Here is a 27,295-nt window from a genome sequence, read left to right on the forward strand (position 1 = left end):
TACTATTCACATTACACGTTTTGCATTAAAGCTCGGAGATGCCGCTTCTTAATATTTAGCAAATAAAGCCCTTGCTATAGAAAAAAAAAAAAGATTTTTTTTACTACTTATTTTCCATTTCCTAGGTATATACATTATAAGGCTTTACCAGTAAAATGTATGATCCAATTTTGACCTATTTATAGTTAAGGTGCAAAAATAAGGGACATTTATTATTCATTTATTAAAGGGGTTGTATGTTTGGAAAATCCTTTTTGTTTGAAGGGATCCCCTGATGATAACTTGTGATCTGGCAAAAAGTGCTGGGAGATGGTTATGATGTAAAGGGACTTCTAAAGGCACTCTTTGTAGTCACCCTTCACTCTGACTAAGGGTGGGTTCACATCACGTTTTTGCCATACTGTTTTCAATCAGTTTTTCTAAAGAAAACCGTATGGCAAAAAGACGGATGGAACAGTAGGGGAAAAAGTAAACCGTATGCGTTTTAAAACTGTATTATATTTTTAAAAGTGCAAACAGTTCCGGCCTTTTTTTTTTTTTTTTTTTTTTAAACATACGTTTTTGAAAATTTTGTCCATTTTTAATGGGAGGGGTGTTGGGTGGGGATGTTAGGATGCAAATGCACATGTGCAAAGTAAAACCGTATACGGTTTCGCCGTATGGAACCGTATACATGTGCGTTTCCCATTGACGTTCATGTTAAAAAAAAACGTATGCGGTTGCAGCACGGTTTTTAAACCGGAGTCAAAACCGTGGTTGACCATGTTTTTGTCTCTGGTTTAAAAACCGTACTGCAACCGCATACATTTTTTTTTAACAAGGACGTCAATGGGAAACGCACATGTATACAGTTCCATACGGGAAACCGTATACGGTTTTTACTTTGCACATGTGCATTTGCATCCTAAAGTCCCCACCCAACACCCCTCCCATTAAAAATGGGCAAAATTTTCAAAAACGTATGGTTTTTTTTGTTCAATAAAAACGGACAGAACTGTCTGCACTTTTAAAAACAGTATACAGTTTAAAAACGCATATGGTTTACTTTTTCCCATACTGTTCCATCTGTTTTTTTGCCATACGGGATGTGAACCCAGCCTTATAGATGAGTACCAAGAGGACCTCCTTCCATTTATTCAGAATTCCATAGGGAACTTACAACTGGATTTTCTAAACCAGACAACGCCTTTTTTATACGTCTTCATATCCTACATTTCTATATGTAGCTTCTTTTAAGGTGGGCAAGTATAACAAGTTATAATAGATTTTTTTTACAATAGCACATTTCAGGAAGTAAGTACAACATTTTTGACTTGGTATGAAAGCATAGATTTCAGGGGGGAATAGAGCCAAGAAAGACACAGACTTAGACGAAAGCTGGCCGTACACATAAGATTACTGTTCAGTGTTTTTTCTTGACTTTAAATGAGAGAGGGGCTTTACCCCTAAGGGAACAAAGGATCGGGGTGTTGAAATTGGAGATGCCCAATCCCTCCTTCCTCCTGAAAGAAAGTAGCCAGGAGAGTAGGATCAAGAGAAATTCTAGCCAAAAAATCAGACTTAACCAACTTTTATGTTTATGGCCAGCTTTAGCTACATAAAACTAGGCCCAGCTACAGCACATTAGTGATGTGCACAGAAAGCAGATCAACTTTAAAAAAAAGTCCCTCCAATAAAACTATACAAATTTGGGATTTTCAGAGCCTATGGATGATCCATATCCTGTAATATCATCCTATCCCAAATTAGCAGCAAGAATTCTGCAATTTTTTATTCTATTTTAGTTACATTTTTTTTTACTTGTTTTTATATTTTTTTAACAAATCTCCTCTAAACAACCTTCCGAATGAACTTTCTTCCTGTGATAGCATTAGTGAAATGAGCTCCTGTCCTGTGCAGCTTTAAAATCACATTAACCCTATTTGCATAGGTAAAAAAAAAGATGTTTGTCAGTTTAAATAATCTTATTTTGTATAAAATTTTCAAGTTTTATAATTATACAAGCAGTACATTCCATTACCCTCATGGCAACATCAGAAGTGAACCGGTCATTCGGGATTTGTGGGAAGGGAAGCATATCAGGATAGCGAGTCTTTAAGCTATCCACCCCATAAGCCTCCAAGGTCTGGACATCTTTAGTGAGACCTTCTAGCTGTTGGCCGTATTCTTCAATCTTTTGTGCAAGGGCCGCCGGTTTGACGTCTTTGTCAGATTTTCCTCTAACAGCATAATCCGCCGCGATCAATGCTAATTTGGTAGAGAGATAGCATTTAAAACACACCCACTCATTTGCATTCTTATGCATGTCATTTCTGGCAGCGGAAAAGTTTGCCCTAGCTTGCCTAAGCCACCTACGAGCTTCAACAGGGTTACCGACGGACTTGAATGTTGGTGGAACAAAGAAGCGCTTTGAATCATATGATCCTGAAGGGGCAGTAAATTTTTCTCGATATTGTTGTCTCTCAGATTTATGATTTGTTGCCTCTTGGTTCCAAGAAGAATAAAACCTTTGAAAGGAAGACTTTTCAGACTGAAATCTAGAAGATGGGGTGGTGTAGGTTCTTCTTGCTGTCCTTTCAACATTGATATCTACAAAGGCTTGCTTCTCTAGTCGGTTTATTTCATTTTGAAGATGTTTAAACACCTCAGTTGCTATATCCAGATTTTCTGCATTTTTATCTGGATGCCACTTTAAATACAGTCTTCTTATTATCTTCTTCCTTTCTGATTCGGGAAGCTTCCAGGCCTGTTCCATCACAAGAGTAACTTCTTTTAAAATCTCTGGTAAAGAATTTAACTTTATCTTTTTAGGTGACTGATGTTTGGAGGAGCTTGTTTTGTTACTTTCCTTGTTAGCAAATGAAGGCGCTGTCCTTGGGCCAGGGGGAGGAAATTCTGTTGGACTTGTTGGTGTTGATGGGGCACTGTCTTTGTTCGGAACACCCTCCTCTGGTCTTGAAAACTTGTACAAATCTAGTGAGCTAACTATTTTATATTCACTATAACCAATGTCTATTTGATAAAACTTCCCCAGAGAACCTGAGTTGTCATCTACTTTGTCTACTTCTTGCACAATGATGGCGTAGGTGTATGTTGGTTGGTATGAGCCAAATGAGTCTCCACCTTCAGCATCCACTAAATATCCAACATATTCACCTGGATAGAAAACATTGGTGGGGTCCATGAGCAGTGTATAGTGAATTTCTGCTGGTATTGGTGTACCAGGCATAGGAAGTTCAAGTTTTGATTGCTCAATTGAGGAGTCATATTTAACACCTAGACTGTCAAGCTTCTCATTGATCCTGTAGATGTCATTGCAACCCAACATAGCTATCAAATATGATGTGTCGGATATGAGATTGTCTGTTGCAGACTTCAAGGTCATAGCTAAAGCTAACAGGAAATTTATATCCTTACTGTCAGAGTGTTGTATGTAAAGTAATATCACTGCATGGCCGTATCGTTTCAAAAATGCAAGAGTTTCACTCCTGCTGTGAGGGATTGGGTTAAAACCCTTTACTCTTAACGTTGTTTGCAACTTTTCAAAGCAGGACACCTTTAGGCCTTCTCGTAAAGCTTTGCAGAGCTTTATGGCTTTCTCCTCATTTGCCAAAAATGCATTATCATTTTCATGCTTCATGATTCGTATAAGTCCAGTGATGAACTGATCAGAAGAAAGTAATAACTGCAGTCTGCCTTGCAAAGAACAAAGTGTACCAAACTGGCACGATTTGGGCGTTTCTTCATCCAGCTGTTCTTCAAGTATGCTGCTGAGAAGTCGCGGTCTTAACTTTTGAGGAAGAAGCATTATGATTCTTGTGTGGAAGCCATGATCCTTTCCCATGTAACACTGGCTAAGATCAACAAGCATCTGAACACCAATGTTTCCCTGAATTCTGCTCTTATAATGGGGGGCATCATCAAACACTAAAATGCTGGACTTGACCAATCTTCCATCTTGACTTGGGAGGTAAAGTGCGAGGTCACGAATATTTTCCAAGTCGTTACGTACTTTAGCAGAATCATTCTGGAGACTTTTGAGTAGGCCAGAAACCACTCTCTTTACAGTGCGCATTTCATTAGGATCCAGCTGTTTTCCTTCAGAATTCTTAAAAATACGACTAAGAACTTCAACGTACTGCTTTGTTGAAACTACATCTTCTGTGCCTAAATTCTTAAATAGCTGATGAAAGGTGCCTAACTCCAGAGGAAGTTTGTAGAGGTACGGTTTAAAATCCGACTCAAATTCCAGATTTATTACAACCTCTTCTGGCTTTAAAAGTTTCCACCCCTCTTCAACCATCACAAAAGCAACTCCTCTGAGCTGGAACTTGAACTCTTTTTTTTCTGTGCTGAGAAATTCATAGATACTCCTTAGAACCTTTACTCTTGTCTTCACAATTTCATCATCTATGGTGGTAATGTTGCATATATTTCGACAATTGTTTATCACTTTGTCAACTGAAGGATCCAAATTTACATTAAGCATTGTTAATACTTGTTCAAGCTGCTCCTGTGGACCAAGTGTACTTCCCTCTTGTTCTTTAATGGTTAGTGGGGTTGCCCTTTCAGGGAGAATTGGGCAAGATGTCCACAACAACTGCATTACATCTGTCTGTTTGAACTTTGGATTTACTTGAGCTCCATTAAATCTTATCAGGGGGAGTGTTCCATTTACCTCTTGGTACTGAGGATGAAAACGAACAAGTTCTGCTGGTGCTCGTTCAGGACACAAAAAGGGTACCATAGACAACTCTTTCAAAAAGTTTCCAGAAAACAAATCTGTTCTTTCTTGGAAAACATGATAAAGAAGGACATCCACAGTGTTTTGAAGCACTTCCTTTGTCCAACCTTCTGAATTAGCTCGCATACTGATCTCTTTTGCAAACTGCAACAACTGTTGTTGGGAAATAACATGCTTTAGGCCTATGTTGCGGAGAAATTTAATCCATGAGAGAAAGAATGCAGATTGGTTTTTTGGCTTTGTGAGTTGTTCTAGTTTTTTAAAGAATTCCAGGGGTATGAACAATTTTTCAGACAGCATGACTTCAAAAACTCTCACAGTCCGATCATAAAAGTTCTTGGCAGGTTTAAGTCGGCCACTGGCATCATGAATAAAGGCTAGGTCTTCTAGTTTTGCAAAAAGTTGCTCTTTTACTGTACAATTGTCTTCTAGGTTAGATAAGCAATTCTTTAGGTAAATCAAGTGTTCCACTTTAGCATGATAGGAGAGGTTTTCAAATTTTGGCAGAATATGTTTCAAATAAATTTCAAGATCATCAACAGGGACACATCCTAATGCAGTGTACAATTCTTTCAAATGTATCTTCTCTTCAAGAAATGCAAAGGATGATGAGTGAGACCATTTATCCACTTCAGCTGCTGGTATGGTCTTTGTAAGGACGTAACATGTGCCATATTTAGACAGGGTAACGTAACGCCCACTAACAGACTTATAGCATGGGAGGGACTTTAAAATGTTAGTTGCATCTTCTGATGTGAGGAAGTTTAAATTGCAGTTGAAATACATCAAAAGGGCATCAAAGTCATTTTCAGCAATCTTCTCAGTCCTAAATGTTGATGACTGAATCATGTGATGTATAGCTCGGAGAATGCTCATTGGGTTGTCTATATTTGCAGTATGTCCAGCCAACAAGGGAAGCAATATATTGTCTTTTGAGCAAATTTTGTTCAGCGCCAATTGAATGCAACCAGTTTTCATCAACGTATGAAACACTTTATCGCTCTGCGCATTTGGAAAGATGGCGATATGCATGAGGCTTAATGGCAATAATACATCACCGTCTGGAATGATTAACTGGCCGGGAGACACAGTGAACTTTATTCCTGGTAACAGAGCCCAATCTTTTAGGGTCTCTACAACGGCATCAAATGTAGTGGCATTGCTTTGGTCATCTTTAACATTTACGGACTCGCTGATGAAATGCCAAGCATTTTTTAGCCACGATTCACTGGCAAAGTTATCTCTCCATGATACAAAAACTTTAGTTTTGTACTCTCTGGGAAGAACGGAGGAGAGAAGGTCAGCAAAACTGTGGATGTCAAATACTTTGGCAACTTTACTTGAAAGTAAAATACTGTTATACCTCAGATACAAAGTATTCATGAACAAATCTTTTCGAGATGGGATAAGTTCATGGTAAGTGGTTAGGAATTTTGGTTGTTTTGCATCAAAAACTTGCAATACATTGTCCAAGGTAATTAGAAGTGGCAAACCTTCGATTTGTATTTCATTTTCTTCGGCATCTTTTAAGCAATAGTCTACAAGGAGCTTCAAACTATGAAACAGCTTTAGGTTGGTCTGCTGCAGGCGGCAAGGTAGTTTTCCAATGTGGCAGTTTGTGTCAGGAGACGAGAAAGTCATCAGGAACTGACGGACATCTGAAGGAGTTGCATAAGTAACCGGGATGCCTGCGTCCACCAGACAGTGATAAAGATTTGCAGTCTCATCACTGTAATAAACCAAGTTAAACCCAATCTCCAAGAGGAGATGTTTGAGCCTGTAGACATTTTCGGCTACTGTCTTGCGAGTAGTTATGTTGTATTCCATGTTTTTCATGTGATGTAGTTCATCTTGTAATAAATTGTCAAAGTATGGCTTCCCAGAGTTCACAGCTGACATGTTTACCCAAGTAATAATGACAGCTGACTGCATGTCAGAGCCATCAACATTTGGGGCTCGTACTACAGGCAAGAGGCGCTTTGACTCCTCATAAATGCAAGCATAAACAGCTTTCACCAGACAATACCAGTCTGGCTGTAAGTCAAGTCTGTTTACTGGGAAAAAAGACAAGAACTTTTTTAAAACATCCTTCACAGCATGGATTGGAGTATTGTGTAATATAGAGATTGTGGGATCGGTTCCAGGAAAGTTTCGTTTCTTGAGCTGCACCAATAGCTCTACATAAGCTGGAGCCACTAAGACCGTCATCAAGCTATTATTCCAGTCACTTCTCACCCCAACTCCATCATCATCTCGCCACAAGTTACGCCTGGCTGAATCCAAAGCAAAATGTCCATTGACATGAAAAGGAAGTCCTGTTTCAAGAGACAGTGGCAAAAAACAGAATGCTCTGTAGGGTTTCTTGTAATTGTGGGTTACGCAAGCAGCAACTCCGCCTCGTGGAAACAATGTGATGTCTTGATTTTTGTGCGCGGAGATCACACTCTTTAAGACTTTACCCATGTTAGAGAAGCCAGAGCGATTACAGATTAACCATGTTGTGAGGTTTCCTTCAGTGTCTTCAATGTCCATTGTATAAGTAATCTGTTGGACTGGTATATCTTTCAATAGTTTTTTCCTGGTCACACTGTCAATTACAGATGAATGAAACTGTTTGCGTTTCAGCCGGTCACCGTCTGTAATTTTGCCTTGAACAGAGTATAATACTTTCAGAGCACCTGTTGTCTTCTCTATTTCACAGATAGAAATCTTTTCCATGTGATTCAAAAACATTAGAAGTTCTGCTCCATCTGTTCGCAGCTTGTCAAGAAGGTTCTGGACCATCCTGTCAGAGCAAGGGACTGATGAGATCTCAGAGCTTTTGGCCATTTCAGCATTTCGTAGTGGAAAACGAAACATTGTTGCACTGGAGAGGTTGAAGTGCTTTCCCAAGTATAGATTTAGAACATCTGAAAACTGGGTTCTAAAATCGGCATCCAAATCTCGAAACATGCGTCCAGGGCTAAGTGCGGTTGCTCCTGGAGCATATCGTGCATGAGGGTCAAAGATGCATATAATGTCATTGGATGAGAGGAAAGACGGACAGTCAGTAATGTGGTAAACAGAGTTGAAGCCTATTCCATACTGACCCGTTTTACCAGGATTGCCTTCCTTCGTTCCTCTCCCTAAGTTCTGGATGCCTCTTACATCATCATCTGTGAATGGCTGGTTGTTGTATACACACAGTGCTGGACCTTGTAGTGATGCCCATTTCTCATCAAATATTCTGTCAGATGGATGGCTTCTGCCATCAAAGACGAAACATATTTCTGTGGCCTTTGCATCATCAGCATTTTGAAGAAGCTCCTTTAACATCTCTTTTTCTGAAGGGTAGGCATTGAGGATGCTTTTGATTCTGCTAGTAAGCTTTTCCTTCTGTCCAAATTCTGTTCCGAGAGTCGTGAAGCAAATGTTAGTTGCATACCTTTCTAGAGCTTTGTGTCTTTTTGGTATTGACCCAAGCTTTACTGCTACCTCCCTTGGAATGTCTGAATGGCAGTACTTCACAGCAGTGTCTTTTACTTGAATCCATGGGCAGTCATTGTAGCATAGCGATTTAGCTGGAAGGAGATAGAGATTGGCATCTGGTAGAAGAATTTGGCCATAAGTTGTCTCACAAAATTCTTGACTTTTTTCTCTGATAAGTCCCCATATTCCCTCACTAACAATTCGTCTACAAAGTTGGAAGTCATTTTCTGATATTTTTTTGTTCGAATTACCACTTTTGATCATTTCAAGTACTGATGCAAAATCTTCTACTGTGAAGGCATGTTTCACACCAACACTTTCAAACAATTCCCGAAAATTATTTTTGTATTTGTTAGGCATCTGGTAGAGATAAGGGGCTGCTTCAAAGTTTAGATGGAAGGAAACTTTTTCTGAAGTAACATAGATGCCCTCAATATATATAAAAGGAAATGTCTTCAGCTCTGTAACAACCAATGTCTTTGTAGCCTCGTTCAAAAGTATAGCTTCATTGAGGAATTTATAGCAGGAGTTTGTAATGTTTTCCTGGTACAAGGTGCCTCCATCTGTGTATTTTGCAATTTCCTTTAACTGATCAAGTACCAATTCAGGTGAAGGCTTCTTGAGTAAACCTAAATATTCTTTGACTGCTAAGGATATGGATCCACAGCCCTTAAAAGAAGGAGAGTTTTCATTCAGAATTGGTTTTAGGAGGCAAACTGTGTCTTGGTGCTCAACTGTGTAAAGCTCTGTAGCTGAAAACATTTCCTCACTATTGAAGTCACTTCCTTTCCAATGAAGGGTAAAACCAGCTGGTTTACTCAGAAAAGGCAAAAATTTAGAGATTTGGCATTTCTTGCAAAATTCTTTAGACTTGGGATCTCTAAACTTAAGTTTCTCATCGACCAAACTTAGAATAATATTGCTCCTTACACAAGCTGCTGCATGATCCGTTTTATTGATTAGTGCAATGGATTCAATACGTTCAATTAAATCCTCCCATAAAATGTCATCCTTCATCATGCCAAGTTGCACCAACTTCACCAACACTACTGGGTTCAAGTAATTCTGAGATGTGCCATAGGGAAATCTTCCATCATTGTTGTCATACAATTTGGCTACTCTACCTTCAGGATGGATGAGCCTTGAGGGAACGACCAGAGAGTGGTTCTCACTGGAGCATGGAATACATGGTGTAACTTGAAGAATTTCACTAAATGCTTGAATCCTTTCATTCAAAACAAAAAGCATCAATGGATCTCGTAATTCAGGCTGAATTTCAGCAATGTGTGGGAAAAATACTTCTGAAAAAAACTGTCTTTCTGAAAACGTATTCTCAATCAGCACATCAGTACACCCTGCTTCTTCAAATCCTAGTTTAACCCAAGAGGGCAGTTCCACAGCACAGAGGTTTTTTGAGCCAGTCTTCTTCAAATACTTCATGAAAATCTGGAATGCAGCTGGTCCAATGTCTGGTCTCTTGAGTAAAGAGTCATCAAGTAATCGCACATTTTTCATGGAAACCCAAGATGTTCCATCAGAAAATACTTTCATTCGATCTTTGCCCTTTCCTTTGGCAATGTCTTCATATAGTCCTTGGCAAATGACAGAAAAGTCATCGTGGACATAGTCAGGGTCTGGCCATACTGAATAATAGTTGTAGTTCATCAGCTCTCCACTGGTAGACATGTCCCTTAAGACGCAAAGGGCCTCTAGATAAGACCGCACAATAACATGTCTCATGAATACAGTATTCCATCTCCCCTTTGTGTCTGTCTTCCAAATTTCTTTCCGATTTGAAGTCACAGCAAAGCATCCATTTATATGCAGTGGAAGCCCAGTTTTTATACGGAGTGGTAGATAGCAAAAGACTTCTCCAATATTACCAGAAAATGGTTTTACGGTCCATTTTCCATCTTGACTTCCAGAAAGCATTACAGCCACCCCACCACATGGCACAAGCCCAAGTCTCTTGCCACTATCACTCAAAGCAAATTTTAAAGCTTCACCTATATCCATACAAGAACATGTAAGCCATGATGTTGAGTCCACAGTTTTCTGTGGCAGTTCCTCAGTCATCCTCTTTGTCTGCCCCGACTTGGCCAGCTCAAAAATGTTAGCTGGTTCATCTTCAGGACCTCGGAACAATGGAGAATGAAGGTCAACTATTCGCCTGAACACGTGGTGAAACTCTTGAACCACGATCTGCAAAATGCATGATGATTTGGGCATTTCATTTGGGTATTTCTTGGTAATACTACAGGTATTCATTACTTTGGCAGCCTCTGTGAGTAGTCTTTTTGGATCAGCTAAAACCTTGGAGGAGCACATAGATTTTTTAATAGTAACAGTGTCTTGAGCTAATCCTGGATCTGATTCTTCAGGCTTTAGGTATTTCAAGACCATGGAGTTCACATTCTGAGTAAAAAGTATTAATCTGTAGCCACATAAACTAAATTCATCAACCAGCGTATAAATGTCTGCTGTGTTGTAGCAACAGCTACTAATTTCACTCATTTTGGCTTCCTGTTGGGTTCTAAAGGACAGCCGGAAAAGTGTACCTTTGTAGCAGTATGGAGCTTCTACAGCAAGTGGTAGATGACAATTAAATACACCTAAAAATGGCTTAAACTGGTTGGGAAATTTGCGAAGTCTTTTCTGCTGTTTGCTCCAGTTAATTTTGATGCCTGGGTTGGACTTGTCTCGAATGTGTTTGCTGATGTGATTGATATTTGGATCAAACATGATCATAAACTCCCTACTCATAATAATGGGAATGTCCGTGACATGGTAGACAGAGTTAAATCCTAGACCAAATTTTCCGACTTTGTCAACTTCACTTCTCTTTAAGGATTCTCCAAGTCTTGTAATGTTTAAAAAATCTTTATCAGTAAACTCGGAATTATTGTAAGACCATAGTGAAGGACCATGACATGCTGCCATTCCTGGGTCTAGAAGATTTTCCCTTATATCCATATTTCGTCTCATGTCAATCATGAAGTTGCACTCAGTCGCTGACGCATCATCAGCATTTTGGAGAAGTTCCTTGAAGATGTCAGAAACAGAAGGATATTCTTCCAAAATGTTTTTGATTCTCACAGTAAGTGGCTCTCTTTGGCCTGACTGTTCAAACCCCATGTTTTCTGGGTTAATAAGCCGTGTACTTAAACACGGTACATTCAACCATTCTGCTGTCTTCATTGGTATATCTTCATGTACTAATATTATTGGTTCCACTGAGTCTTCAAGGAGATCATTTAGATCATCAACCTTGATGTCACAGTAACAACATTCATGGATGGGTCTCATTACAAGTTTTAAAGGGTCTTTGTTAAAATGCACAGGCAAGGGTGTATCTAGACTTACAGCAATCTGATGACTATACATCCACCTTACAATGTTCAGCATTATGTTAATGTTCTGCGTGTTCTCCTCTTTATGCATGGGTTGTTTGCTACGTTCATAGATTATCTTAACAACATCAAAGATTTGTTCAGGTGTTAGCTGCTCAATTGAACCACAAAACTTGAACAATTTGTGAAATTTCACCATGGTATTTGGTATGTTGTGCAAAAAGGGCTGAAGGTCAAGACTATAGGCTGAAGTTATAATGGCTTGCCTTGGGGAGCAAAACGTTTTGCCTGTCCAGACCCATGGAAAGGACAGGGCTTTGTATAGTTCTTTGCTTTTATCAAGACATTCCTGCATGAAACTATATATCTCCAGCAGAATGTGCTGAAACTGATAATAGTCTTCATCAGTAATAGTTTTAGAATTATACCAATCGACGACAACTTTGAGATGTTTCAATACGGCTTCAATACTAGGTTCCCTCGAAATGCCAAGGACTTTTTCAATATTGTCATGCATGTTTTCCAACATTGGAATAGAAGAGCCCACCAGGACAGCATAAGACACACTGCACATTTCTCCAGGAGAATATAACTTGAACTGGTCTCCAATCCAAACCAAGGAATTTGGATAATTTGGTGGGCGCTCTTTGATAGTAGGTATCCATTTGATCTTTTTTAATATGGCTTTTCCCTCTGGTGACTGTACAAGTTTATAATTTCTTTTTAATATATTGAGTAAAGTTTTTGCCTTTTTTACAACAACCTCGTAATTTTTTCCTGATCCGTTATATACAGCTTCGATTTTCTTAGCAATCTGAACAATGTCTTTTTCTAAAATGTGAGAATCATTTTTTAGGCCAATCTGCCTAAGAGAATGTAAGACATCTGAGGATGTAAATATAGCAGGTGGGAAATACATTTGTTCCTCAGCACAAAATAGATTTTGGAGGACGTCTACCTCCGGGTCAAAAAGTTCATTGGCTAAAACAAGTCGATCTTTGTGAGCAGGTATGAATTTAAGGCTCGACAACCATTGAATTACTGCATGGTTTTCATTCTTTAAGAAGGTTAAATTTTCAAGAACCCATAGCATAACGGTTGTCCGCTCTTCAGCTGAATAAAATCCCTTCTCTATGTCTTGCAATATAATTTTTAGGCAGTCAGTGCTTTTCAATTGTTCTACCTTTAGCATCTTGGTAAGTCGAATGGTTTCCTCATCACTGCTATCAATTATAGGAAAGGAAAGACGGGTTTTGGGTGGAAGCTTAGCATTGTGATGAAGTACTTTGCACCCTCTCAAGAAAACATAGGAATTCTTTTGTTCGGAAGTCTGTTCAATTCTTTTAAAAACCATCAGCTCTTGAATGATTTTCTTCTCTTTTTCATTTATGTCTGTTAAACTAGCAAGGAACCTCCGCAAGGCGCCTTTTTGGATTGGGGTCAGTGAAGCAATCTGACTGGACAGCTTTTGAAGAGACATCCTGTCCATTATTTGAAGAAGGGCACTAGGTGTAGGGGGATAGACATATTTTTTAAGAAGAGGATGCTGTACAGATGGATCTAAACATGTGAGGACAATGCCACTCAGATTTTTAATTATTTCGGGCAAATGTTCTGGGAGCTGAGTGTCAGTCGCATCATCATAAATAACAGGAGAAGGTGTCCTGAGACGAATGAGTTCCAGTATGGGTTCTACTTCTTCTTCCAGCAGCTTTGTAGGTATAAGCGGCATATCATCTAGACAAGTCAAATCTTCGGAAAAATGAATGTACAACAGTCTCCAGACCATCTTAAGCCACGACATAGGAGGATGTTTTTTGTCTTTGCCTGGAAGCCACTGCACGACCAAGTCTCTTGTTGGCCAAGTTGTATTCATAATTTCCTTTGTAAGACGTATAAATCGTTCAGGATTCAAGAGTTGAAGCTGGGTACAGGGTCTACCTGTGGGGAGATAGGAAAAAAAATTAGGTCTCTATAATATGAATTCTTAAAGGGGGTTGTCTATGATTAAAAAAAGAGGGTTTACTGTCTTTGTAATGTCCGTTCATTTGTTTTTGTATTTTTCTGTTTAGGTGTGTATTCACACACTAGGATGTTCAGAGGAGTTTTTTATTCTTCCTAGGTAGGGAATGGTTAATGCTCTGAACGAATGAAAACTCGGGTGTGTCTATTTTAAGCCAGACTTCTCCTGCATTCAGGGCTGGTTATTTAGTTTAATGCCACTAAGTCAGTTTGTGCAATACACTTTCAAGTCTGCTTGAGCATTTACCTTCTATTTATTTGAGTTTTAGCCATGGTTAAATAGTCTTGTTCTTTGTAGATTTTAGTCTGCGTTACATTAGTCGGTTTTAGGATTATGCTTGTTCGTTCTGCTCTGTCTGTGTTCATATTGTGTCTGAGTCTTGCTTGTACCCTGTGCTCTGTATGTTATATTCCTGTTTGGTATTCTGGAGTCTTTTCAGACTCATCCGTTTCTAGTCTAGTGTTTCATGTATTATATTTCTGTTTCCTACTGGGTCAGCATTTTATGTACGCTGGCCAGTAGCCTATTTGGCTTTATTATTAATGGCTACTCATTTTGTGGAGTGGGGTGTCCAGTTTGTTTGTTCTGTGTCCCAGTGTGAACAGTGTCTTATGTTTCCTTATCAGTTTATATTCTGCCCTGTTAGTATTTGTATCCTGTTTGGTATATCTGGTTGTCTAGTTGTATTCCGTTTCTGGCCTGTGACCGACTATGTATATTATGTGTTTTTACACCACTGCACTTTATCCCAGGAAGGGACAGGCGCCCAGTTGTCGATCTATCGTTTAGGATGGATGGGCATGACAGTCTTTTAAAATAAACAAGCCAACATCTATTTATTAGCTGTGTCTAGTACTGCAGCTTGACCACAATAAAGTCTGCCATATCAGACACAGCCTATGGACAGATCCGGTTATCTAATCATGGACAATCCTTTAATTTTTTTGATTGTACAATAACCAAAGAACACCATTGAGTTATATAAAATGCATAACGATTAATATAAAAGCACCACAAACTTATTAGAATTTAAAACCTTTTTGCATTTTTCTTACTGAAAAACAAAGTTAATTATTCCCATTCCCATGTACATAGGTTAACACATGCACCATTTATGAATACCAGCAAACAAAGAATCTATCCATAAGCGGCTTATACCAGGAGATACAAGCCACTTTCTCCTAGTAGGCAAAACACAACATTAGCTAATCTATGTGCTCAATATCTCTGATTATATTTCCTGTTGACAGAAACTCTGTTTAAGGGTAGGGTTACATGGCCGTCACAGAGCGATGGCAGAGCGAGCTCCCTGCTGCTGCTACAGATTCCCACAGGCAGTCACGAGCAGAGAGCTATGGCAGCAGCAGGGAGCTTGTTCTGCCGTCGCTCTGTGACTGCCAGAAGTGCATCCACAGCATCAAATACACTGCGGATGCACTTTCGTGTGACTCTTTCCTACTATCTAAGAACACTTGATTAACAGCTTTCTGGAAAAAAAAATTTTTTTGTAATGAAGAGACATTCCAAATAAAAAACACATACACAATGCAGTTATTCATCCTTTGTTGTGCTCTTAATAAAGTCGTAATACAAAAGTAAAATAAATATGCAATATTTCAACAATGTCTCAACAATTTAAAATTAAAGAGCCCTAGAAAACAAAACAGCTTAAGAATCACTCTCCATTTAAAGCCATAAATTGCTTATTTATAGAAAAAAAGCCAGAATTTGAAGAAGCAAACATTGGATTTATTACTTTTTATATAGTGCAGCATAGGCTATTAGTAATATAGGGGTTCTCGTATTTGCCCTATGCTTACCTGTTTTAACCGATGTGACAGGAATGGGTTTTCAGCCATCTTGATTTCCCACTGAAAAAATTTCTATATGCTGCCTATATTTCCCATGATGCCCCTGGCTTTGCAGAGTGAGTGAGAGAGGGTGGAGTCTCATCACTGCAATTAATCTAATTAGGCTGCTGAGGCTGGAATTCATCTGGGTGAACTAATTACATTCATAAGTGGCACTGCCGCTTGTCAATTATTGGCCAAGACTGGACATTGCTGTGGCCAATGATTGGCGTTGTTGTGACATCACATCTACAGCTCCTGCCAGCTCTGGTAAATAAGACTGTCAGGGGAGATTGGCCAGTGATGGGCCTCCCCGATACTGGAGCTATGAGGGTTTTGAATTTCTGTAGACAGCCTGAGAACAATAGTAAATTTACTATTTCCACTGGACACCCCATTTAAGTGACCAACCTTGTCCCCACTCTGACATACTTCCTGGTCTTCAGCGATTGGCTGAAACTGTACAGAAAAGTTTAAGCAGGAAGGCTTTGAAGTTCTGCTTAAGCCAATAGCTGCAAAGAAAGAGGCAACTTCTTTTATATAGTCCTGATGTGTTAGTGGGATATTCCAGCACCAGAACATTTTTCAAAAATAACTTTGGTTTAAAAGTTAAGTTTGCTATAAAAATAATAAAGGAATCATACTTACTTTTCCCATAGCTGCTGTTTAAACAGCTCCCAGTCCCCAGTGCCTCCTGGTTCCTGTGGCATGTTGTCCTCCAGGAACTGCCCATTCAGCCAGTCTGAGATGGGTCAGTGACTTGCCTCTGACTGGTTGAATGGGCAGTTCCAAGGGCGGCAATTGCCTGGGTGGCCAGTTCCTGCAGGGACAACACATCACAGGAACTAGGGGTGAGCAGAGGGAACCAGGAGCTGGTGAGTATGTTTTTTTCTTAAATTAATTAGCAATCTCATTTTTGAAATTTTGTTGGGACTTGAATACACCTTTATAGAATTATAGTAAACAGAACAGTTTGGAAAAAATATGGCCCTAGAATGTTAATGTACTTTAACCCCTTAAAGGGGTTTCCAGGAATTATTTTTATCTTTGCATTTTGTAGGGGTTGTCCAGATCAGGATTTTTGTAAATATATGTTTTTACCTTACCTTTTTTTTATTTATAGACCATTCTTTCTTGTTCTTTCCACAGGAAGTTGTTTATTTTCTGCCTACCATATGACCAGGGGTGAAGTCCTGGGGAAAAAAAGTGTGGGAACTCACCCAAGATTTCCACTCAAGGGCTGCTACTGCTAATGGGAATGGTGTTCCTGTTGTCGAAAAAGTGCAGGAACTCAGTTCCCACACGTTCCTGCAGGACTTGAGCCCTGCATATGACGTATGTCTCCACAGTTTCCCATGTTTCTGTGTGGGCCGAGACTGTGCATCACTGCTTGTTATCCAGTTTCTTTCTGCGGGAACTCGGCCCCTCGATGATGTTCCTGGCACAGAGCTGTGCGTTTGCGTCATGGCATTTTTTTCTGTCACATGATTATTAGTCATGTGATGTATGTGGACTAGGCCTCTCCTCTGTACTCGCCCCCTTCTAGCTTGATTTCCTCCCCCTATGTGTACCTACGTTGCTACACTGATGACTTGTATTTGATCATGTGATGGTTGTGCTGGAGGAGACTATTGGCAATGGCATTCTGGGACCTGTAGTTTCTAACAAAGGCACGCACACAAACATACTACAAAGAGTGGAGAGATAAATGTGTGAGGAAGCCAAGTCACCTCACCAAACAAAACAAGGAATCCTGTGAAATGTAGTTTCACAAAAAGAAGGCAAACAGGAAACACAAAGATCAGAAAACGCAAGCACCGCGAAAATGAGAGAAAAAAACACTGAGCCATGCAGACAACAAGAAAAAAAACTGACTCCACGCACAAGTCCATTCAGGACTGGCTGGTAGGTACTGAAAACACATTAGGCTGGATAACCCCTTTAAGGACTCAGGGTTTTTCTGTTTTTGCACTTTCGTTTTTTCCTCCTTACCTTGAAAAAATCATAACCCTTTCAATTTTGCACCTAAAAATCCATATAATGGCTTATTTTTTGCGCCACCAATTCTACTTTGTAATGACATCAGTCATTTTACCCAAAAATCTACAGCAAAACGGAAAAAAAATCATTGTGTGACAAAATTGAAGAAAAACGCCATTTTGTAACTTTTGGGGGCTTCCGTCTCTACACAGTAAATTTTTTGGTAAAAATTAGACATTCTCTTTATTCTGTAGGTCCATATGATTAAAATGATACCCTACTTATGATGATTTGATTTTGTCGTACTTCTGAAAAAAATCATAACTACATGCAGGAAAATTTATACATTTAAAATTGTCATCTTCTGACCCTTATAACGTTTTTATTTTTCCACGTATGGGACGGTATGAGGGCTCATTTTTTGCGCCGTTATCTGAAGTTTTTAGCGGTACCATTTTTGTATTGATCGGACTTATTGATCGCTTTTTATAAATTTTTTCATGATATAAATAGTGACCAAAAATACACTATTTTGGACTTTGGAATTTTTTAGCGCGTATGCCATTGACCGTGCGGTTTAACCTGTTGGGTACGGAGGCGTACCTATACGCCCTCCGCCCACTCCCTTTCTATAATGCAGGGCCACACCGTGGCCACGCGTCATAGGGGGTCTGGCCCGGCCTCTAACAGGCCGGGACCCGTGGCTAATAGCTAACACTGATCGCGGTGCCGCGCGCTATTAACCCTAAAGTGAAAGTAAGACATTGCAGGTTAGCTCAGGGGGCTGTTTGGGATCGCCGCGGTGAAGCAGTCAAGTGGCAGAATAATTGATCAATGGTTTCCTATGAGTAACCATTCATCAATGTAAAAGATCAGTGCGTAAAAGATCAATGTAAAAGATAATTTAACCCCTTCCCTAATAAAAGTTAAAATCATCCCCCTTTTCCCATAAAAAAAAAAAAAAACTGTGTAAATAAAAATAAAAATTAACATATGTGGTATCGCCACATGTGGAATGTCAGAAATATAAAAATATATAATTAATTAAACCGCACGGTCAACGGCGTACGTGCAAAAAAATTCCAAAGTCCAAAATAGCATATTTTTGGTCACTTTTTATATCATAAAAAATTTTATAAAAAGTGATGAAAAAGTCCCATCAATACATAAATGGTACCACTAAAAACTTCAGATCACAGCACAAAAAATTAGCCCTCATACCATCCCGTACGCAGAAAAATTAAAAAGTTATAGGGGTCAGAAAATTACAATTTTAAAAGTATAAATTTTCCTGCATGTAGTTATGATTTTTTCCAGAAGTACGACAAAATCAAACCTACCGTATTTTTTGCCGTATAAGACGCACTTTTTCTTCCCCGAAACGGGGGGGGGGGGGGGAGTTGGTGCGTCTTATACGGCGAATATACGCCAGAGGCTGCTGCGGGCGAGAGCGGGAAGTCAGCGGTAAGTACAGAGGTTGCGGCGGTGCATTGCAGCGCTGACTACCCGCTCCCCGTCCGCAGCAGCCTCATGACCGCCGGTGAATTTTTCACCTCACACCGGCTATGTTTATTGCCCTACGCCTGGAACATACAGCTCCGGGCGCCGGGCAGGTGAATTACTAATAACTGTATACTAAAAACCAGGGTGCCTCCAGCTGTTGTGAAACTACAACTCCCAGCATACCCGGACCGGCAAAGGCTGTCCGGGCATGCTGGTAGTTGTAGTTTCACAACAGCTGGAGGCACCCTGGTTTTTAGTATACATGAATTAGTTTTTACCTGCTCTGGACGGCCCCCGCCTGCAGCCGCACACAGGAGCCGGCCCAGGCAGATAATCATAGGTTTTCCTATGCCGGACATCCCTGTGTCCCGAAAAATCTTTTCGGGACATAAGGATGTCCGCGGGTCACTAACCATTCTCCGCCCGCCGCGCGTCCTCATCTGGTCCTCCTGCAGTCTGCCTGCGATCCTCCGCCTCTCTATGGTTGTACGCACAGGACCTCAGTGACGTCCCGTGTGTACAACCATAGAGGCACAGGAGGACCAGAGGAAGACGCGCGCCGGCCAGGGCCTGGTGAGTGACCGGCGGCGCATAATCTTCAGTGTTCCGGTCACCGCTCCCCCGGTCCCAGCACCTACTGCTATGGTCCATAGGCCATAGCAGTAGATTGTGACACCGGGCCAGAGGAGCGGTGAGCAGAACACTGTGGGGGCAGCACACAGACATACAGCCTCCAGCCATACACTGTGCAACCCAGAGAATAGTGTTATAGGAGTAATGGGGGAAGTAGAACAATTTGGGGAAAAATCAGGGCTTAGAATAAATTGGAAGAAATCTGTACTTCTCCCATCGGATGAACCAATAGATAGACCAATAGGTAATATTAAAATTCTGAATTTAGGTGAAACTTCGAATATCTTGGGGTAATAGTTTTAAATAATATTCAAGAATTTGAGAAACTGAATATTTGCCTGTTGAGGAAAAAAATTGCAAACAAATGTCAGATATGGAATAAACTAGGATTATATATGGCTGATAAAATTGATTTGGTAAAAAAGGTACTTTTTCCAATGGCGTTGCATTATTTAAGGGTGACTCCTATTGGGATTAGAAAAAGATTCTTTGAGGAGATAGACAGGAGGATAACTGAGTTCATATGGGGTAGGAAAAAAGTTTGGCTTAAGAGCTGCAACCTTAAAGGGGTACTCCGGTGAAAAACTTTTTTTAAATCAACTGGTGCCAGAAAGTTAAATAGATTTGTAAATTACTTCTATTAAAAAAAATCTTAATCCTTCCAGTACTTATTAGCTGCTGAATACTACAGAAGAAATTATTTTCTTTTTGGAACAAAGAGCTCTTTGCTGACATCACAGGCACAGTGCTCTCTGCTGACATCTCTGTCCATTTTAGGAACAGTCCAGAGTAGGAAAAAATCCCCATAGCAAACATATGCTGCTCTGGTCAGTTCCCAAAATGGACAGAGATGTCAGAAGAGAGCACTGTGGTCATGATGTCAGCAGAGAGCTCTGTGTTCCACAAAGAAAATAATTTCCTCTCTAGTATTCAGCAGTTAATAAGTACTGGAAGGATTAAGATTTTTTAATAGAAATAATTCACAAATCTTTTTAACTTTCTGGCACCAGTTGATTTAAAAAAAAAAAAAAAAAAAGGTTTTCTTTAATTCATTGGGGACGAAGGGCGTATGCATACGCCATCACGTCCCGTCACTTAAGGACGGAGGGCGTATCCATACGCCCTCCGTATTTCCGATCACCGCAGCTCACCGGGCGCTGATCGGACCGAGATGACTGCTGATATCTATCAGCAGGCATCCCGTGGCAATGCCTAGGGGGGTCCTGAGACCCCCCCCATGTCGGCGATCACAGCAAATCGCAGGTCAATTCAGACCTGCGATTTGCCCCAATCCGGGCAAATCGGGTCACTGGTGACCCGATCTCCCAGAAAATAAGCATGATCGGAGCTGTCAGAGCCAGCTCCGACCAGCCTAAAGGATAGGAGCGAGGTGGCAGTTTTGCCACCAACTCCTATCTCCTGCCATTGGTCAGTAAGGCTGACCACCAATGGCAGGAGGGGGGCGGGGCGGTTAGAGTTCATTTCCCCCCGCTCTGCCCACCGATCGAAGTCGGGGCAGAGCGGGGGGAACACGGGCGGCGAGGAGGGAGCATGGTCCGGCTTACCCGGACCTTCGGAGGCGGCATCCCGGAGCAGCGGCTGCAGCAGGAGGAGCGGCGGCCGGAAAGTGCGGCGGAGAAGGCTGCAGTGAAGATCGCGATAAGTGATCTTCACTGTGGCCTTCTAAAAGCTGCAAAACTACAACTCCCAGTATGCCCAGACAGCCAAAGGCTGTCTGGGCATGCTGGGAGTTGTAGTTTTGCAACATCTGGAGGGTCACAGTTTGGAGACCACTGTGTAGTGGTCTCTAAACTGTGGTCCTCCAGATGTTGCAAAACTACAACTTTCAGCATGCACTGACTGTCTGGGCATGCTGGGAGTTGTAGTTTTGCGACATCTGAAGTGGCACAGTTTGGAGACCACTATATGGTGGTCTCCAAACTGTAGCCCTCCAGATGTTGCAAAACTACAATTCCCAGCATGGCCAGACAGTCAGGGATACTAGGCATGTAGTTCTGCAATATCTGGCCCTTCAGATGTTGCAGAACTACAACTCCCAGCATGCCTGGACAGTCTAGGCATGCTTAGAGTTGTAGTTTTGCAACATCTGGAGGGCTACAGTTTGGAGGCCACTACTTAGCGGTCTCCAAACTGTTCTTCCCCAGTTGTTGCATAACTAAAACTCCTAGCATGCCCAGACTGTCCAGGCATGCTGGGAGTTGTAGTTATGCAACATCTGAAGGGCCAGATATTGCAGAACTACACGCCCAGCATCCCTGACTGTCTGGCCGTGCTGGGAATTGGAGATTTGCAACAGGTGTAGGCACACTGGTTGGGAAACACTGAGCTAGAGTCTGTTTCTTAACTCAGTGATTCCAACCCGTGTGCCTCCAGCTGTTGCAAAACTACAACTCCCAGAGTGCACTGACAGACCGTACATGCTGGGAGTTGTAGTCTTGCAACAGCTGGAGGCACATGCGTTGGAATCACTGAGCTAGAGTCTGTTTTCTAACTCAGTGGTTCCCCACCAGTGTGCCTACAGCTGTTGTAAAACTACAACTCCCAGCATGTACGGTCTGTCAGTGCATTCTGGGAGTTGTCATTTTGCCACAGCTAAAGGTTACATTCACACAGGCGGGTTTACAGTGGGATTCCTTCAAGGAAACTTACTGTGAACCCCTGCCTGTGTGAATGTACCCTAAAAACACCACTACACTAACAAATAATAAAAAGTAAAACACTGCACATACACCCCCTTACATGTCGCCCCCCCCCCCCCCCCCCCCAATAAAAATGAAAAATGTCCCATACAGCAGTGGGAAACACTGCTGTAGGGTTTTGGTGGAGACAAGCCCCATCCTTGTATCCAGGTCCGTCTCTATTGCAAATTCCTTATTCAGGCCTCAAATGCGCATGGTGCTCTCTCACTTCAGAGCCCTGTCGTATTTCAAGGCAACAGTTTTGGGCCACATATGGGGTATCTCCGTACTCGGAGAAATTACAAATTTTGGGGGGATTTTTCTCCCATTACCCTTTGTAGAAATGGTAAATTTGGGGAAAAAACAGCACTTTTTTTTTTCATTTACACATCCGAATTTAACGAAAAGTTTTCAATCCCCTGTGGGGTGTAAAGGCTCAGCGGACCCCTTGTTACGTGCCTTGAGGGGTGTCGTTTCCAAAATAGTATGCCATGTGTTTTTTTTTTGCTGTTCTGGCACCATAGGGGCTTCCTAAATGTGACATGCCCCCAAAAACCATTTCAGCAAAATTCACTCTTCAAAATCCCATTGTCGCTCCTTCCCTTCTGAGCCCTCTACTGCGCCCGCCGAACACTTGACATACACATATGAGGTATGTCCTTACTCGAGAGAAATTGGGTTACAAATTTTGGGGGCTTTTTCTCCTATTACCCCTTGTAAAATTTCAAAACCTGGGTCTACAAGAACATGCGAGTGTAAAAAAATGAAGATTTTGAATTTTCTCCTTCACTTTGCTGCTATTCCTGTGAAACACCTAAAGGGTTAACAAGCTTTCTGAATGTCATTTTGAATACTTTGAGGGGTGCAGTTTTTATAATGGGGTAATTTATAGGGTATTTATAATATGAAGGCCCTTCAAATCCAGTTCAAAACTGAACTGGTCCCTGAAAAATTTAGATTTTGAAAATTTTGTGAAAAATTGGAAAATTGCTTCTGAACTTTTAAGCCCTCTGATGTTTTCCAAAAGTAAAAACATGTCAACTTTATCATGTAAACATAAAGTAGACATATAGTATTTGTGAATCAGTATATAATTTATTTGGAATGTCTGTTTTCCTTACAAGCAGAGAGCTTTAAAGTTAGAAAATGCTAAATTTTCTATTTTTTCATCAAATTTTGAATTTTTCACAAAGAAATTATGCAAGTATCGACAAAAATGTACCACTAACATAAAGTAGAATATGTCACGAAAAAACAATCTCGGAATCAGAATGAAAATTAAAAGCATCCCAGAGTTATTAATGCTTAAAGTGACAGTGGTCAGAATTGCAAAAAATGCTCCCATCCTTAGGGTTATAATGGGCTCCGTCCCCAAGGAGTTAATCATCCAATGGAGAAAGGGGTCTGGGTCTTCCCCATTTCTATTACTACTATGTAGCAACACAGATAATATATATTGCACAAGAAGGTGAATTATTGAGTAAGATTCTTAGAGAAAAAGGGATTAAAGGGGAGGACATTTGGGAGCTTTTAGAGAGTGTGAAATTAGGGAAGAGCGAATTTAGAAAAGAGTTTGGTATACAAGCACTGGATTTGTGGTGGTTGAAATTTATAAAATTGTTGGGAGTAAAAGGGAGTTTTGAATTCACACCATTATGGGACAATATACACATGAAAGAATTCTTGAAAATTAAGAAATTCACAAATTGGAGAGAGAAGGGTATCAGATAAGGTACCCCATTTATTTGAAGAGGGGAATTTGAAGGGGTGGATACATATTTGTAATGAGTTTGGGTTCGAGGAAGAGAAGAAATTTGCTTATTTGCAAGTGAAAGAAGCATGGGTGAAGGATAAGGAGAATCAAAGGTGGAAAATTGAAACACAGGAGATTTGTTGAGGGGAGTAAAGGTACAAAAGGTTAAAACATTGCTAGGGGTAGTGTATAGAAAAGCTGTGAATGGTATTGGGAACGCCCAGAAAATAAAGTGTAAAAAGAGGTGGGAAGAGGATTTAGGAGGTATAACGGAGGAGGAATGGGAGGATGTTTTTAAAAAGGTTAAGAGGGCATCAGTTAATATGAATCACTGTGCGTCCTTTTGGAAATTGAATTATAGGGTTTTACTATACCCCAAAGCTCCTAGAGAAAACTCATCTTTCACCGCATGCTACGGAGTGCTGCAGTATCATTTTTACACACACACACACACACACATATATATATATATATATATATATATATATATATATATATATATATATATATGCATTATACATCTACCTACATTTGCAAGCACCCACAAGATCTTCTATTTCATTATTGACGCCTAACATCAAGTCCAAGCACTAAACATAAAAACGTGCATGCAGGAGATATCAGACATGTCAAATCCATGCTAAAGAATTCTTAGTAATGATTTCCACACAGAACACTACATGCAGACATACTAAATGTATCCAATTGGAGAAAACACTGACAATGCAGATTAATTGAATTGTTTTCCTTCATTAGATGAATATTTTTTATTAATTTATAGCTTTAAGATGTAGAACATGATTTTAATTTACTGGTACTTAAATTAGTACTCTCATCCCCTCCTCTCCTTAGACATGGAGCAGGGGTCGGCACATGCACTCCATGCATCCCTATGGGAGAACCGATGATACATGAGTACAGAGCCATACAGGACATCATGGGGGGTCCCATCAGTCGGACCCCCAGGAATCAGACAATTATAATTTTCCTACATGGGACTACTCCTATAAAGGGGTATTTCTCACTAGGAAAAATAAATAAATAAAGTTTACAGTTCACCACATCTAGGAAACCAGAGTTTCCTCCTTCCAATGAATTCAGGAAAAGTGTTACTCCCATCAAGAGACGAGTCCAGCACTCACAGAGAATTTAACATAAAACACCAACACCAACATATAACACCAACATGTTTTGATAACCCTTTTTCAAGGCATATAAAACAATGCCAGAATTTAAGAAAAAAGTTCCACTTGGGTGAATAGACTAGTGTTTTTATGTTTATAAGATATGGCTATTTATTTGTCAATATCTATGTCTATTTAGGTACAGGCCATTTAATCCTCTGTATTTTTTGTGAGGGTTGATTGAGGCCTAATCTCATCACTGTGGGACAACGGGCAGGTACTATATATAGGATCTAGACCTGAGTGTTCAGGGACTAATAATGGAGGACCCAAGCCCTTAAGTTGACGATTATCATTTTTTTATGTGTTTTATAGGAGGGGCCATCAAGCCCTCCAGCCTATAAAAATGCTATCGATCTTGGAATGACACAAAAAAAGTTGTCATTGTGCAACGGTAGTAGAATATATAAAACCCATATAAATAGGAATGAGGCAAAAAGGGCACTATTGGCGTAGCACACCACAAATTGTAAATACAGGAGCAAGGACTTTATACGTGGGCTCTCTGCTCTTTGTACCTTGAGGGCGATGCAGACAATACAGCATGCATCACCTTTCACATTCATGCGAGAGCACCTGGCCTGGTAAATGTAATGAGCGGCAAAGCATGCAGTACAATGTGCATTACTGCTCATCTGTTACTGAGTGGCGATGCACACAGTACTGTGTGCATCACCGCTCATCTTTAGCACGCAGGCTGGAAAGATTTTGGCATGCAGAATAAAGTTAAATTGTCATGTGTAATACAAGAAGAATGCCCTAAAGATGAAAGTAAAAATGGTGCCATTAAAAGTAGCACTTGTCCTGTACACAAAAAAAAGCTCTCAAAAACTACAACACAAAAATAAAAACAATAAAAATAGCCACATTTTGAAGCCAAAATAGGCTTCTTCCTTAAAGGGGTTTTACTACCATACAACAATATACACTTTTCCCTTATCCACAAAATCCATCAAATGTTGGCAGCAACTATTCTGCAATTGGCCCTTACAACGAGACTTGGGGGTTCCAACCTATGGGACCCTTCACAGTTGAGTATTACTCGCTGGTGCTCCATTCAGAGTATCGGTGAGATTGTGGTGGGTTCCATCAGTCGGACCCCCCATAATTAGACACGTATCACCCATCCTGTGGATACAGGATAAGTGTTTATGGTGGTATAACCCCGTAAAGAGTTAATCATGCTGAATTTTTATTATTTAAGAAAATATCCTAAATTTTCACATATACAAAAGACTAAAGGTTAGTATTGGGATCATTCAGGAATTGTATTATTTTTTTTCCAGGCAATCAAAGACTTTTGTTAGATTACAGGGTGAAAAAATTGTAAAATGCACCAAAAACAACAACATTCCTTAGACTGGAGGTTCCACAAGCAGATGGTACTGTACCTGCATATCCCCAGAGAAGCTGCTGTGCTACAATATAATACAGGATATTGTTTAAAACATCAATAGATGATGTCATTAGTGAACAATTTAATTTGACCTAATCGGGAATCTGTTGTATAATCATCTTAAGGCTGCATTCACATCTCGTTTTTACATTACGCGTGCCAGATCCATATGCGGTTTCCTGACCGGACCTAAAACCGTAGTATACTACGGTTTTAGGTCCGGTCACAAAACCGCATACGGGTCAAAAATGAGCCAACCGGAGTCACCGTTTGACTCCGGTCGGGTCAAAAATGAGCCAACCGGACTCACTGTTTGACTCCGGTCGGCTCATTAAAGTAAATGGAGTTCAGCGCTGGTCCGGCTGGGGTACGGGAGAGCCCGGTTTGTCCCTCCCCCAGCCGGATCCGGCACCCAAAATGTAAAAACGAGATGTGAATATAGTCTAAAAAAACAAGCTACAGTTTAGGTGTGGACATAATCTGCATACAATCCTGGGTAACATAGCCTGGGTAAGAATCAATTATTGAGTTACACCGTAGTCTCTTCTAGTCCACATTCATAACTATGTGGGCTACCAGTATCCCCTGCTGATTCAATGTCTGTACAGACTATGTTCTACTGGGGCAAATTTATTGTAGGGAAAAAAGTCCCCCACAATGCAGTTCAGTACTACATTTAGTGATAGTGTATTTAATCTTACTGTAATATCTG

General features: G+C 40.4%; 1 protein-coding gene across 4 annotated transcripts in view; it reads right to left on the bottom strand.

The window, feature by feature from the left end:
- Nucleotides 1-1,055: 1,055 nt before the first annotated feature.
- The window catches only part of SACS (sacsin molecular chaperone), a 90,892-nt gene continuing 64,652 nt past the window's right edge, over nt 1,056-27,295 (bottom strand). For all 4 annotated transcript variants that reach the window (XM_056561760.1, XM_056561761.1, XM_056561759.1 and 1 more), the window contains one exon: nt 1,056-13,503. In XM_056561760.1, the coding sequence (XP_056417735.1) occupies nt 1,955-13,503 (11,549 nt within the window). In that variant the 3' untranslated portion in view covers nt 1,056-1,954. The remainder of the gene's footprint in view (nt 13,504-27,295) is intronic.

Source organism: Hyla sarda, chromosome 2 (assembly GCF_029499605.1).
Source record: "Hyla sarda isolate aHylSar1 chromosome 2, aHylSar1.hap1, whole genome shotgun sequence".
NCBI classification, from domain to species: domain Eukaryota; kingdom Metazoa; phylum Chordata; class Amphibia; order Anura; family Hylidae; genus Hyla; species Hyla sarda.